A 12,653-nucleotide genomic window follows, 5' to 3' on the forward strand; every position below is an offset into this window, starting at 1 on the left:
TTTATTAAACTATATCGCCATATATCTTACTCATTTTGTACAAAAATTATATAATGTCATGTGAACAATGAAATCTGTCAAATAAAACTATATTCAGAAACGCACAGTGTGAAGTCATAAATTTGTATTTTTCTAAAAAATATGATTTAATTTAATTCGTTTAATAATTTGAAAATAAATAAAAAGAAAAGGTGATAATTCTGCTTTGTAACGTAAAAGAATATTATTTCAATATATCTTTCGATTCAGATACAAATAAAGATATATAAATGTTTTAAAACCTAAAAAAAGAATGTTTTATTAACAAATTATTTCATATATATAAACTTGTCATTTACCTTAAGTTTGTTGGGTTTTACAAATTTCTTTGTAAATAACAAAGAAATAAGGTTATTTGCGTTTTCTCTCATTTTTTACTCGACGTTGTTTCGTAATAATGTATTATGATTTTCAGATGGCGTTGTACTTGAAACAAAACTTCGCGCCTCCCGTATTGTCTAGGAAATGGATTGCCATGAAGTTCAGGCCTAATATGGTAAGCTATTAAACATTAAAAACTTTTAGCTCTTACAGGTTGCCTCAATTTTGAAGTTTGAAATAGGTATATATTATAAATGAGAAATGTCTACAAATGTATATTTACAAAGAGCAACCCCTAGAGTTTCTTGCTCATTCTTCTCAAGGGAATCTGCCTTATGAATGAGCAGTAGAGTTTAATCACATTTGAACTGCCTCCGTGGCCGAACGGTTACCATGCCGGACTGCCACGCAGAGGCTCGATTCCTGGGCCGGGACAAATTGTTGTATGGCCTACAATTATTTCTCTCGTGAGTTTGGGTGTAATTTGTGGTTGTCTATGTGTGTGTCCATGGCACCCGCGACACAGGGTTTACCTAGTGCGGGGCTATGTTGAGTGTGTGCGTTATTTATTAATCAATGGGATGAGTAACAGTAGAAAAAGGCTGGCAACGCATAGGCAGCTCATCTGATGTTGCAAATGTCCATGGGCGACGATGACCACCTCCCATCAAGTGGCTCGTCGGCTCGTTGCCTCCTTCTTTACATAAAAAAAAAGTATTCATATAGGGAAGTACTGCCACCTTACCTATTTCTGCCAGTATCGTAAGCATTACTGCGTTCCAGTTTTAAAGGGTAAAGGTCCTGGTGAAATTACTGGCACATAGGACTTTTCAACTTATGTTTCAGGGTGACGGGCACTGTGGCAGTGCCTTCAGATCTTTGCAATTTAACCTAATAAGACCCAGCAAACTATTATGGGAAAAGCTATAAACGCCCAATGTGCATTAAAATGTACTTAATATCTGCCGTTGTAAAATGCTGCTGTGACAAAATAATTTTGGAGATATCAGAAAAACCATACATAACAGAATATTGATATTGTTTAATGATATTTCAGCTATGCATCATTAGGGTAAGTTCCGATAAGTTGAACACGTTAACTAATTTTAAATGTTTTCAAAAGATAATTTTGTGCCCTATCTTTTGCTATATAAAACGGATATTTGACCATTTGTAACTTAGCCACATTTTAGTTAGTGGCAGCAGATAAATATATACAAGCTTGAGGCAATAGTTTTGTATGAAAAAAGCTTTTTTCTAGACACACTATGGTCATATAGAATATTAAGAGCTAAACTTGAATATGGATATTTTGGTTATAAAGTACACTGGGCACTTACGCGATTATAGGACAAACAGTTCTGTCATTCTCCAGTCTAAAGTTCACTACTTACCTAATTTCCGTGGCAATTTTTATTAAGTATTTGATTTTTTATTGTAGAAAGTTATTTAGTATTCGAGTATTGTATCGTAAAATATTATTTAAGAATTACATGATGTAACATTTGAATATTTAAATAATAAAAATTGCCATGGAAAGTATGTATACTTTGTTTCAATCGATTTTGAACAGAAAGTAAACAAACAAGTCACTGACCCAACCATAGACGGTTTAGTCGTGGCCAACTGTAACGCCAACTACAAATCGATTAATTAATTGAATGAATTGATTTGTCCAATGTTTTTTTGAACAGCACTATGCAACCATAGGCAAGTCATAGAAGTATAGATGAATAATGACCTCACTTTTGGATTACCATTTTCTCAAATACGTTTTTACAATGCATTTCAAATGAATATTGTTGGAAAAAGTGATGATATATCAAGTCGAAATCTTCGAAATATACATGAAAGTGTTACTTATTCGATTTATTGAGTGATTGCTTTAGAATTTTAACCAAACAGGTTTGTTTACTTTTAGTTCAAAATGGATTGGAACAGACTATAGTGAACACTAGTCCGAGAATGACCAATTTATGAACTACATAACACTACAGTACATTTTGATGTACTCAGGGTTAGGTTAAAGCTCTAAGTGGCACTGCAACTATTATGGACAGGTGTGTCGCTTGCTACCAGGCACCCAACTGCTTCATCTCGACACTTGTCTATAAAAAAAATTTCAAATGTAATTTGAATGAATGAATGAATGAATGAATGAATGAAATATTCTTTATTGCACATAAAATTACAATTAAAATACAATACAATAGCTTAAGTATAATAGTAGTAGTAAGTCAATGTGCAACAGGCGGCCTTATTGCTATGTAGCAATTTCTTCCAGGCAACCTTAGGATAGACATTTCGGATATGCAAAAGGGGTGCAACCAAAGAATATCATCATAAGTACACTACATAATAAGTAATAATAAAAATATATACATATCCATAGATTAATATACATTACATACATTTTTGCATAGAAATAAAGAATATTCGACTTTCACACATTATTATTGAAGGTTTTTTTTATAATATCTAGTGACGGGACGGACAAGTCGTGCGTCTGATGGTAAGCTACACACCTGTTCACAACAGTTGTAGTGCACTCTAAGCTTTAAATCACAAAGATCTGGGGGGCACTGCCACTGCACCCCCTCACCCTGAGACATAAGGTGACAAGTCCCATGTGCCTCTAATTTCACCACATTGTTTATTGTGCTATTTCTAATTGTTCTTAAAATGATTATAGCTAATCTACAGTCATCACAACATCATATTGATCCTGGAAAGCGGTCTTCTTTTCCGCGAAGACAGCATAGAAGTAGAACAAGAGTCATCACAACCAGAGACGGTTTGGCATGTCGCAGGGGGCTCTAAGACCGGTTGGTTCACAATGGGGGAGAAAATTGCTGCTATTTGTAGTGTGGGGACTTTTGTTGCTATGTTTCCACCTAGAAGGTTAGTATTTACTCTTTACAACATGCTCCCATGGTGTAATAAGGCCACATGAATACCTCCAATGAACACTATGCCAATTTTATTTTTTTATCATTCAAAGTTCTTTTTGTAAACGGCCATATCGTCGTATTGGTAAGAAGCGCGTATCTGTACCAAATCACTACAGGAAAGGAATTTAACTCTATTACTTTGGTATTTCAATGGCTACGAGTTTCATTTTTACTCAGTAAACATTAATTTGTGTTGTCTATGGACTGATAAAATTAATTATTTACGCGGATTTGACTTGGTCACAAAATTACCGAAATGGAACTCATAATCCAATGCTAGTTATGCATAATTACACTATCCACGACGATATTTATTTACTAATCCCCGAATTTTGTGAAAAAAAATAGAGAAATAAAAAAACTAAATTGGAAAAAAAACTATAAAAAAACAAGAAAAAAACTAATTTGTGAAAAAAGAAATAAAGTAACATAATAAAAACAGAACAGGCCCAAAAATTAAAATGTCGTAGTGTTCATTGGTAGAGGTATCGAAATGTACAAAATGATGACTTATTTATATATTTCAATGTATAACTTTATGCATATTTGTAATATTTTTGCTTAAAATAACAAAATAAAATCGTATTTATTTGACATGCCAAATACATTATAAAATACAAACAATTATAAAATATCAAATAATTCATTTGTAAATAATAAAAAAAACAATAGAAAAAAATAGGAAGTGTAATAAATAATAATAGAAAAAATTAGAACAAATAAGGAACCAAAAAAATAGCATGCCAAAAAGGTCCGTGACTCACATTTGAAAACTATGCTAATTACATAGCCCTCGCTGATATTCTGCCATGGCCTGTCATAGAAATAGAACACCCCAATTAAAAAAAAATATATAATTAAATTCAAATACTAAACACAATCAAACAGTAAATAACTTAAATTAAATTTGACACATACAACATTCACACGTGAAAATAATAATTCATTCCTTTTGTTGGTCCGAACTGACTGCAATGACAATAATTTAACTGCCTCCATGGTGCAGAATGACCAACAATACAATGCAAAGGTGTTTGACTTTTGTCACACAGGAGAATTTTGACAACTCGATACCTTGACCCATAGCTCAGTTGGTATGAGCAATACTACTGTGCAGTATGGTCGTGGATTCAAGTCCCATCCCATTCGATCTTTGTACCATAATAAAAACTAATGGAGTTGTTTCACAAATAATCTCAATAATAATAATAATAATATTGTCTCTCTTTTCAGTGTTTCCCGCTCCTCTCTACTTTTAATTGCCTCTTACCTCCTCCTCCCCTTCTCCATCCGAACAATTCACCGTCAAGCGTGTCGCGGCACTTTAAGAACTCTGCTGACCCACATGCGCGACTACTTGGCGTTAGCACGCAGAGCCGCTGCGTGTTTGAGGGATTGTACGCAGTTACAAAATCAACTGTAAGTATTTTGTACTGCATTCTTTGCAGATTACTTTTTTACAGAAAACTACAAGGAACAAATAATAATAATAATAGCCTTTATTGTTGTTACAATTCAAATGTTAAAATATAATTCATTAGCAGAAAATGCACTTCATTATTAAAATAATCTCAGTACAGAGTACTAAAAAAACCGACCTCAAAAGTACGTGGACTTACATACAATTACCAAGTTTTATTGAAATCTGTTACCGGAAAGTGCGCAAACTCGGATTCATCCCCTAGTTCGCCACTACACGGGACTTGGCACAGGAGATAATAAAATTCTCACTACTCAAAAGTATAATTATTAAGAGAAAAACGCCTTGAATTGGAGAATAGCGAAATCAACCATTAAAGTAATTGCTTCGTATAATAAAATTTAGGCGCTATTTATAAAAATGAATCTTCATGCGTGAACAGCCACCCTTAGAGGCGGATGATTTTATTCAAAATTAAATGGGACCACTATGGAATTCCTCCCTTTCCAACAAAAAAGAATCCTGAAAATCGGTTCATAAATACCGGAATTATCGCGTAATAAAGTCGAATTGAGAACTTCCTCCTTTTTTGAAGTCGGTTAAAAATATAAAATATCTTAAACCTAATCTAGGTTTAATACTAAAAGTAATAGACAAACCAATTAAAATTAATACTTAAACAATTTCAAAATTAATAATTCATTATAAATAAATCTGTGTGCAACATTGTCCCATAATTAAATTACGTCCACATCATCAGTTTGTCGACATAAACCTCCTCCAGAGACTTCCAGTTTTCCCTGTCCCGTGCCTCCCAAATCACCTTCCCATCTTTTTCTCTACCTTCCCTGTCTGCATTTACCTTCTCCTGGGTACCACTCTGTTACATCTCAGGTCCATTTTCCAGTCTCCCTCATGATATGTCCAGCTCAATGCCACTTCAATTTCCTCATGTAGTTCTTAATATCCTGTGCCATTGTTCTACGTCGAATTGATCTAACGCTATTTTTGTCTTTCCTTCTCATGTTCATCATACTTCTTTCCAAGTTGTGTTGGGAAAAACACAGAAAAGCTAGAGGTATCTCTAGCTTTTCTGTGTTTTTCCTTGTTAGCAACCACGTTTGACAACCTTATATTAGACATGGAAGGATGCAACTGTGAAATACTTTCTTTTTTGCAGTAGTTGGGATATCTCTATTTTTTATAACCTCGATTAGGGACCAGTATCTTTTCCATGAGTTGGTGACTCTTTGATCCACCTCTTTTGTCATTTGGTTATCAGGTGATATGATCTGCCCAAGGTACAAATTATGAAGTAAAAAAAAAATTCAGTTAAGCAGTAGGCCTGTAGTTGCCGGTTGCTTGTATCCAACAGAAGTCACACGTTTGCGGTTGGAGCCATATCATAAGGCTAGTTTGGATCAATCTAGGATGATCCGGGTATGTAATGAAAGATATAACAACAAATAATCTATTCTCACTTGGAATAACAACATTTGATGGAATTTATAAGAATATAATCACTCATTGAATACAATCAGTGAGGAGAGGTATTGTTATATATCTTTTGTTGTTACAAAAGGCATAATTTCAATGTATATAATAAGTCTGCAATATAACAAACGTTAGGTATAATGTATTGAATAATAATTTTCATACCAAAAATAAGATTTCTCATCGAAATACCTACCGATTTCGCATTGAAATTTGGTATTGGTGCTTCACCGGCCGCTGCCGCGACACGCTGGGCTCGCGCACCGTTGCGGTCGCAGTTCTAACCTAACCTAGAGGATATATCAGTTCTATAAAAATATTTTTCTGTGTTTTCGAACCTAATACTCCTCGCTGCGCTAGTCATTGCGCCTAAAAACACTGGAATTATATTTATTTATTTATTTATTTATTTTTTAATTTATTATTCAAAATTACAACGTATTACTTATTACAAAAAGTCGCCAAACTGCTGTGCAGCTTGTTGGCGACATGTGCACTCTTACTTAATAATACCTACTTTACTATATTAACTTAACTTATTTAAAAAAAGATAAAGATAAAGAAAGATAAAGATAAAGATAATACATTATACTCAGTGAATGTTATATCTGGAATGTTTATATAAAATGTTCATTATGTCAACGGTATATTAGATTGAAAGTTGTTATATCAATCGTCTATTATACCCAGTAACCTTTATATCATGTAAGAATATGTCAAATATCTGTATACCATAAATTAATTATATCCGTTGAGTGTTCTATCGACCAAAAATATGTCAAATTTTATCATATTATTTTCCTCCATCATTTCCAGGAACTCTGTCTCTTCAGTACTGGAGTCAATGCACACGATGCTATGCCGTCAGCAGAGCGAGCTTTCGGTGATCATGTCGCGTGCATCAGCCGCTTTACTTGGCAACGCGCCTTGGCTGCGAAGCGATGTGGCTTGGCATGCCGTGCAGAGGGATGAGACTGATAACCTATGGGTGAGTTGGCTGCCAAATGTTAAGACAGACATGTCGACTAACATTTAGTAGCAGCAGAGCTTCTTGTGAAAAAGTTCGTCCAGGGAAGTACGTAGAGGTTTAAGGGTGCTGGTGAAATGGTGCCTGTAGCACATGGGACTTGTCAACTTATGTCTCAGGGTGATGGGCGCAGTAGCAATGCCCCTCAGATCTTTTTGAATCTTTGAGCGATTTCAAACTGTGACTGCTATGGACAGGCGTGTCGCTTACCAGCACGGCTTGTTCGTCCCGTCACTTGTTATGATAAAAAAATATGATGACTTTTTTTAGAACATCCATTCAAAATTAGTGCGGACCTGACTTTAAAATTACTCCGCATTTAGTTAATAAAATACAAAACATAATTATATCCCACTCGAGATGTTAAAAACTTAGGATCCTTGGCAAAGTTTGAGTATTGATATTTTAAGCGCACATTCAGTGAAAAAATGTATATTATTAGGAAAATAGGAATCACAATAAACACTAACGATATTATATTATACACTAAGTGTATTCATAAGATCAACAAAAGGTATGCTTTTCAAAAACCGTGTGGTCGATGCGCGATGGGCAGGTCAAAGCACAACACGAACGAATGCTGGATCGTGGGCCGGCACGCCGCGGTGCGCATGCGTAGTGAGTGTATCATGACTCGTTGAATGGCTGCGCGTCCAAATTTTGTCCTTATTATAGAAATCGTAAAATCAAGCAGTAAAATAAATATTTTGTTTTCATTGTTGTCGTCCGTGACCAGAATAACTATAATACGCCATTTAAACCCGATAAAAATACGTCTCATCCAATATATTAGGACGCTTATAGAAGCGGTGCAGTAGCGCAACAGGTGTCGCGGCGCACGTACGTTTATTTCACGTGTCGCGACTGTGCCGCTGCGACTACGCGTCTAGTTATTGTACGAAAATTAGTAGTGACGCGGCTGCTGCACCACAGGCGCGCCACTGCAGCGCTTATATAAGCTCCTAATTTGAACAACAAAGAAGCGAACTATCGCGAAAAACTATGATGAATTAATCCATATTTTATTTTAATTTGTGGCGAGTTAAAGGCCATCTGGAACAGAAGTGATTATTGAATATATCTAAAGTCAATTCAAATCCATTATGCCAGAAGAGTAAGCAAACCAATTTGGTTAAAATTCTAAGGCAATCACTCAATAAATGAAATAAGTAACACATTCACGTATATTTTGAAGATTTCTACTTGATATCTCATCGCTATTTCCAACAATATTCATTTGACTAACATATTAAAACCTTATTTGAAAAATGTTAGTTCAAAAGTAAGGTTGGTAATCAACGGACGGAAATAACTCATTCGGTTCATTCAATTAAAGTTTTTGTAATCGATTAGTGAATCGAAAATTTTATCACAATCGGACGTATATGGTATATAAGATAAGATGATGATAGTGTAAGATTTGAAGGAGGATTTAAAATTAAATTTCGGAAATTTTAAATATGCTTTTGTTACGTAAGAAAAAAATTCTAATCTCATGTATGAAATATCATCACTCAGTATTGAATCAATATTTTTTATAGTAACCCATTTTATTATATAAAACCCAGTTATTCCAATTGATTTAATTAGACAAATAAATTCATTCAATTAATTAATCGATTTGTAGTTGGCAGTACAGTTGGCCACCACTAAACTGTCTATGGCCAGGTCAATGATCTGTTTGTTTACTTTTCTGGTACATTGTATTGGAACAGACTATTATATGCTTGTGCGTTCTGAGTACCTGATGCATTAAAACCATTTTCTTTTTTGCTCTTACAGAAAATCCATCACGCCTTTTTAGTAGTCCAATCCACATTACTAAAACACATAGCCTTGGCCCACAACATACCATCCGCACGCGCCCAGAAATTATACAAAAACCACAATGAAAGAATATATTGGATACATCATACGCTAATTCAGAACTTAATTGTCGTTTTCACGGAAAACTACGACGCATTAGAACGCATGTATCGATTGTTAAAGAACTATGGCAGCAATGACAGTATGACCAATAAGAAAATGGGACATGCTGTAACAGATAATTGGCTATATAGCGACGTGCATAGCGGTATAGCGAGAGCAAATTTGGAACTTAAGGTTGCATTAACGAAATGTAACAATCTGGACTCGTTTCTCGACTCCTGCGCCTTGAACAAACAAGACATCGATCTAAGGATATTAAACAAAGACATAGATAATTTGATCGATGATATAACTAAATGCTTATCCACTGCTCAGTCTTCACAAATCAGATTGAAAAAATTGCAAAATAAATTCGTTAATACCGTTAATGAAATTCCAAATGGCGAGGAAAAGGTTGTGGAAAATGATAAAGATATTTTGACAATTGACGATCGAGATCCAGAAGCGAAGGATGAAGTTTTTTATTTTGTCAAAACTGTTGATGATGAAGTTGATAACATTCAATCTTGTATTGACTCGATTACGGGGCCTGGTAATAAAGAAACGGAGACCACGAAGATAGTTCTCAATGAATTAAAAAGGAAATTGGTGAAGCGCGAAGATTTGATGCGCGAGAGGGAAAGACAAGCATTAGTCAAAACTATGCCCGAGCTAAAAGACAATGTGCCAGAGTTTCCTAGGCAAATAAAAATCGAGGAAGTCTTAGACCGTAAAGGGTTTATAGCAAAATTGCCGAAGAGGCTACCGAAAAAGCGCAAGTTTCGTAAATATAAAATTCAATCTCCAATTATAAAACACGCACCGAAATATAAGTTAAAAATGTCAAGTTATAAAAAGGAATGTGACATACAAACTCCATTGTACGAGGCTAATTCAAATTTGACTGCAAAAAGTAGATTTTTAACCTTCTTTAAAGGTCATAATTGCTTCTACGTCACAAGGTGGTTTAAACGGACAGAAAAAACGTCAAATAGAGAAGTCTTCAGCGACCTTTCCGATGGCCTAAGCGACGTTGAGTCAAGTGCGTTCAACAAAACAGTTCACCAAGCGGTAAACCATAGACCAAATAGAGGAGACAGTGCCAGCTGTCAAAACCACCACAGACAAGCTGAGGCGAAAAATTTTAAATTTTCTAAAAAGGATTTAGAATTGACTCCATCGTCTTCGGAAAGTGATTTAGAAATGTATAATGAAAAACACATGGCGCTGTTGAACGATGTGCGGAGATATAGAGCTGCTAGAAAGAAGAATTTTCCTGTAAGAAATGGTAACTATTACAATTCAATACTTATTAATATTAGGTATAAAAATACTACGTTGATCAACTTGTTTCTGTTCAATCAAAGTAAGGGATTGCTGGACGAGTATGAGTTACAAGAACAAGCGCCAGGGAGGCCTAGTATTAATACAAGTCAAGCAATCCCCGTTCCCGCCCAAGCATGTATAGACGTTTTCTCAAACAATGCGAGGAAATAATAATACTAAAGAGAGGAAGATGTATAATAGAAAAAGTAAACAAAATATTAAATAACATTAAAATTCATACAAAATTGCATTGTAGAAGAAAATGCATTGTTCTTCCAGGCACATTAGTAGTAATCTGCTGAACTTCTGATTATGTGTTCGAACGTATATCTTATTACCGTATTTTCGTTATCGCTCTTCTCATTAGCACTCATTTTCGCGACTAAAATACAAAAAAAAACAAAAGCTAAAAAATAAAAGAATAAAAAATAAAATAAAAGAGAAAGAGCCATTTTTTTTTTAAGTAAGCGGTACAGGTACGTATTTTCAATTCTCGCAATTATAAACACTGGGCAGTTGGCTGTATGTGTTTTCTTTTGCCTGTTTACATAGTTTATTATTAATTACGGACTTGAATATTAAACTGGACCGCGCACTAAGTTAATATTGTTTGTAACTTTTTAATTTTTACGGAAAAAGTGGCCGCTTATGGATGACCAAAACTACTCATATTATTTCATAATACAAATTAGTATACTTATTTGATATGCTACTTCATGATAGAAGGTTTTATTACAGTAAAAGCATATTACCATTAAGCTAATTTTATTTAAGCAAAATTTAAAAAAGTGATGGACTAGATATCTAAGATGATTTTATTTAGCGTTGGCAACTTGTTAGATAAGGACAGACCACTAATTCTATCTCGCGTGACTCGGTTTTTTTACTTTTACTTAAAATAAACCTTAACATAACCCAATAAGGTGTAAATTTGTAATATTGGTATATCGAAGTGCGCGATCCAGTTTATGAAATATATAAATCCGTGTTAGATTAAAAGTTTAGAGTAGCGAACAGTAGTGGATTTTCATATTTACTTTGCAGGCCGTGGCCGGGAAGAAGTCGCACGGCCCATAAATGGCTCGATTTTTGAAAGTTTTGTGTTTTTTAATTTACGAGCATTTTTACTTAACTTGACTAATGTCCCAAATAAAATCCTCGAGACTTTTTTTCTCATTACACGACCATGGCTGTAATGAGAAGAAAAAGGCCCGAGAGTTATATTTGGGACTTTATAGTCAAGTTAGCCTGCATGCAATCATACTATTTACGTGCAAGTGTGATGAAAAACATTGTTTGTTTCACGGGCGGTACGGGAATTACGTACCTCGACTCCGAAAGCCTAGTAGAGTCTCGTTCGTAATTCCTCATTTACCGCCCTTATTACAACAATGTACTATTATTATTTTATCAGTAAATAAGATTTGCTTTTAGACAAATTTCATTTCCAATCAGAAAATGATCTGATGACCTTAAGGGGGTGAGCCCAGACGAGTGTAATCTTGTCGTTTTTTTAGTCGCTAAGTTTGAAAAAGTAAGTGAAAATATTCGTCCAGGGAAGTACTGCCACCTTACCTATTTCTGCCGCCAAGCAGTAATGTCAACATTACTGTGTTCCGGTTTTGAAGGATAAGGGTGTTGGTGAAATTACAGGCACATGGGACTTGTCAACTTATGTCTCAGGGTGACGGGCGCAGTGGCAGTGCCCTTCAGATCATTGCGATTTAAAGCTCTGAGTGGCATTGCAACTGTTATGGACAGGCGTGTAGCTTACCATCAGGCGTACGACTTGTTCATCCCGTCACTTCATATTATTAAAAAAAAGTTTACGTAAAAGTCCGATTAGTGCTACACGACGACGCAAAGTGAGTTGTTGAAAAATCTCGATTACATTAAGTAGATTACATAGTTTCAGTACTTTTTGATGCTACATCACATTCAATAACTTTTTTTTTCAGGTATTCTTACCATAGACACGACTGTAGATGAGTCACTACGACCCATAGAGTACAGTCTAGGCGCTGGTCTCGCTATGGCATCTGTCTTACAAGCAGGCAGGGCGGCTTTAGGGCGGGAAGAGGTCTTCATAGGAGATGGGGAAGTTTCAGAAGATAGTGGGAATGATGAAGACGCGTAGCCAATATTTATAAACATCGAGTATATAACC

The 12,653-nt window shown here is 35.0% G+C and overlaps 1 protein-coding gene across 1 annotated transcript; it reads left to right on the plus strand.

Annotated features, from left to right (window-relative positions):
* The first annotated feature begins 454 nt into the window (after positions 1–454).
* Positions 455–12,653, plus strand: LOC113226103. The gene is made up of 6 exons (XM_026458624.1): positions 455–535; positions 3,053–3,261; positions 4,545–4,730; positions 7,042–7,213; positions 9,035–10,448; positions 12,445–12,653. Exons 1-6 carry the CDS (start codon positions 455–457, stop codon positions 12,621–12,623), a joined length of 2,241 nt encoding a protein of 746 aa, XP_026314409.1. The 3' UTR covers positions 12,624–12,653.

The sequence above is a fragment of the Hyposmocoma kahamanoa genome, unplaced genomic scaffold, assembly GCF_003589595.1.
Source record: "Hyposmocoma kahamanoa isolate Upper Pololo Valley unplaced genomic scaffold, ASM358959v1 181, whole genome shotgun sequence".
NCBI lineage: Eukaryota > Metazoa > Arthropoda > Insecta > Lepidoptera > Cosmopterigidae > Hyposmocoma > Hyposmocoma kahamanoa.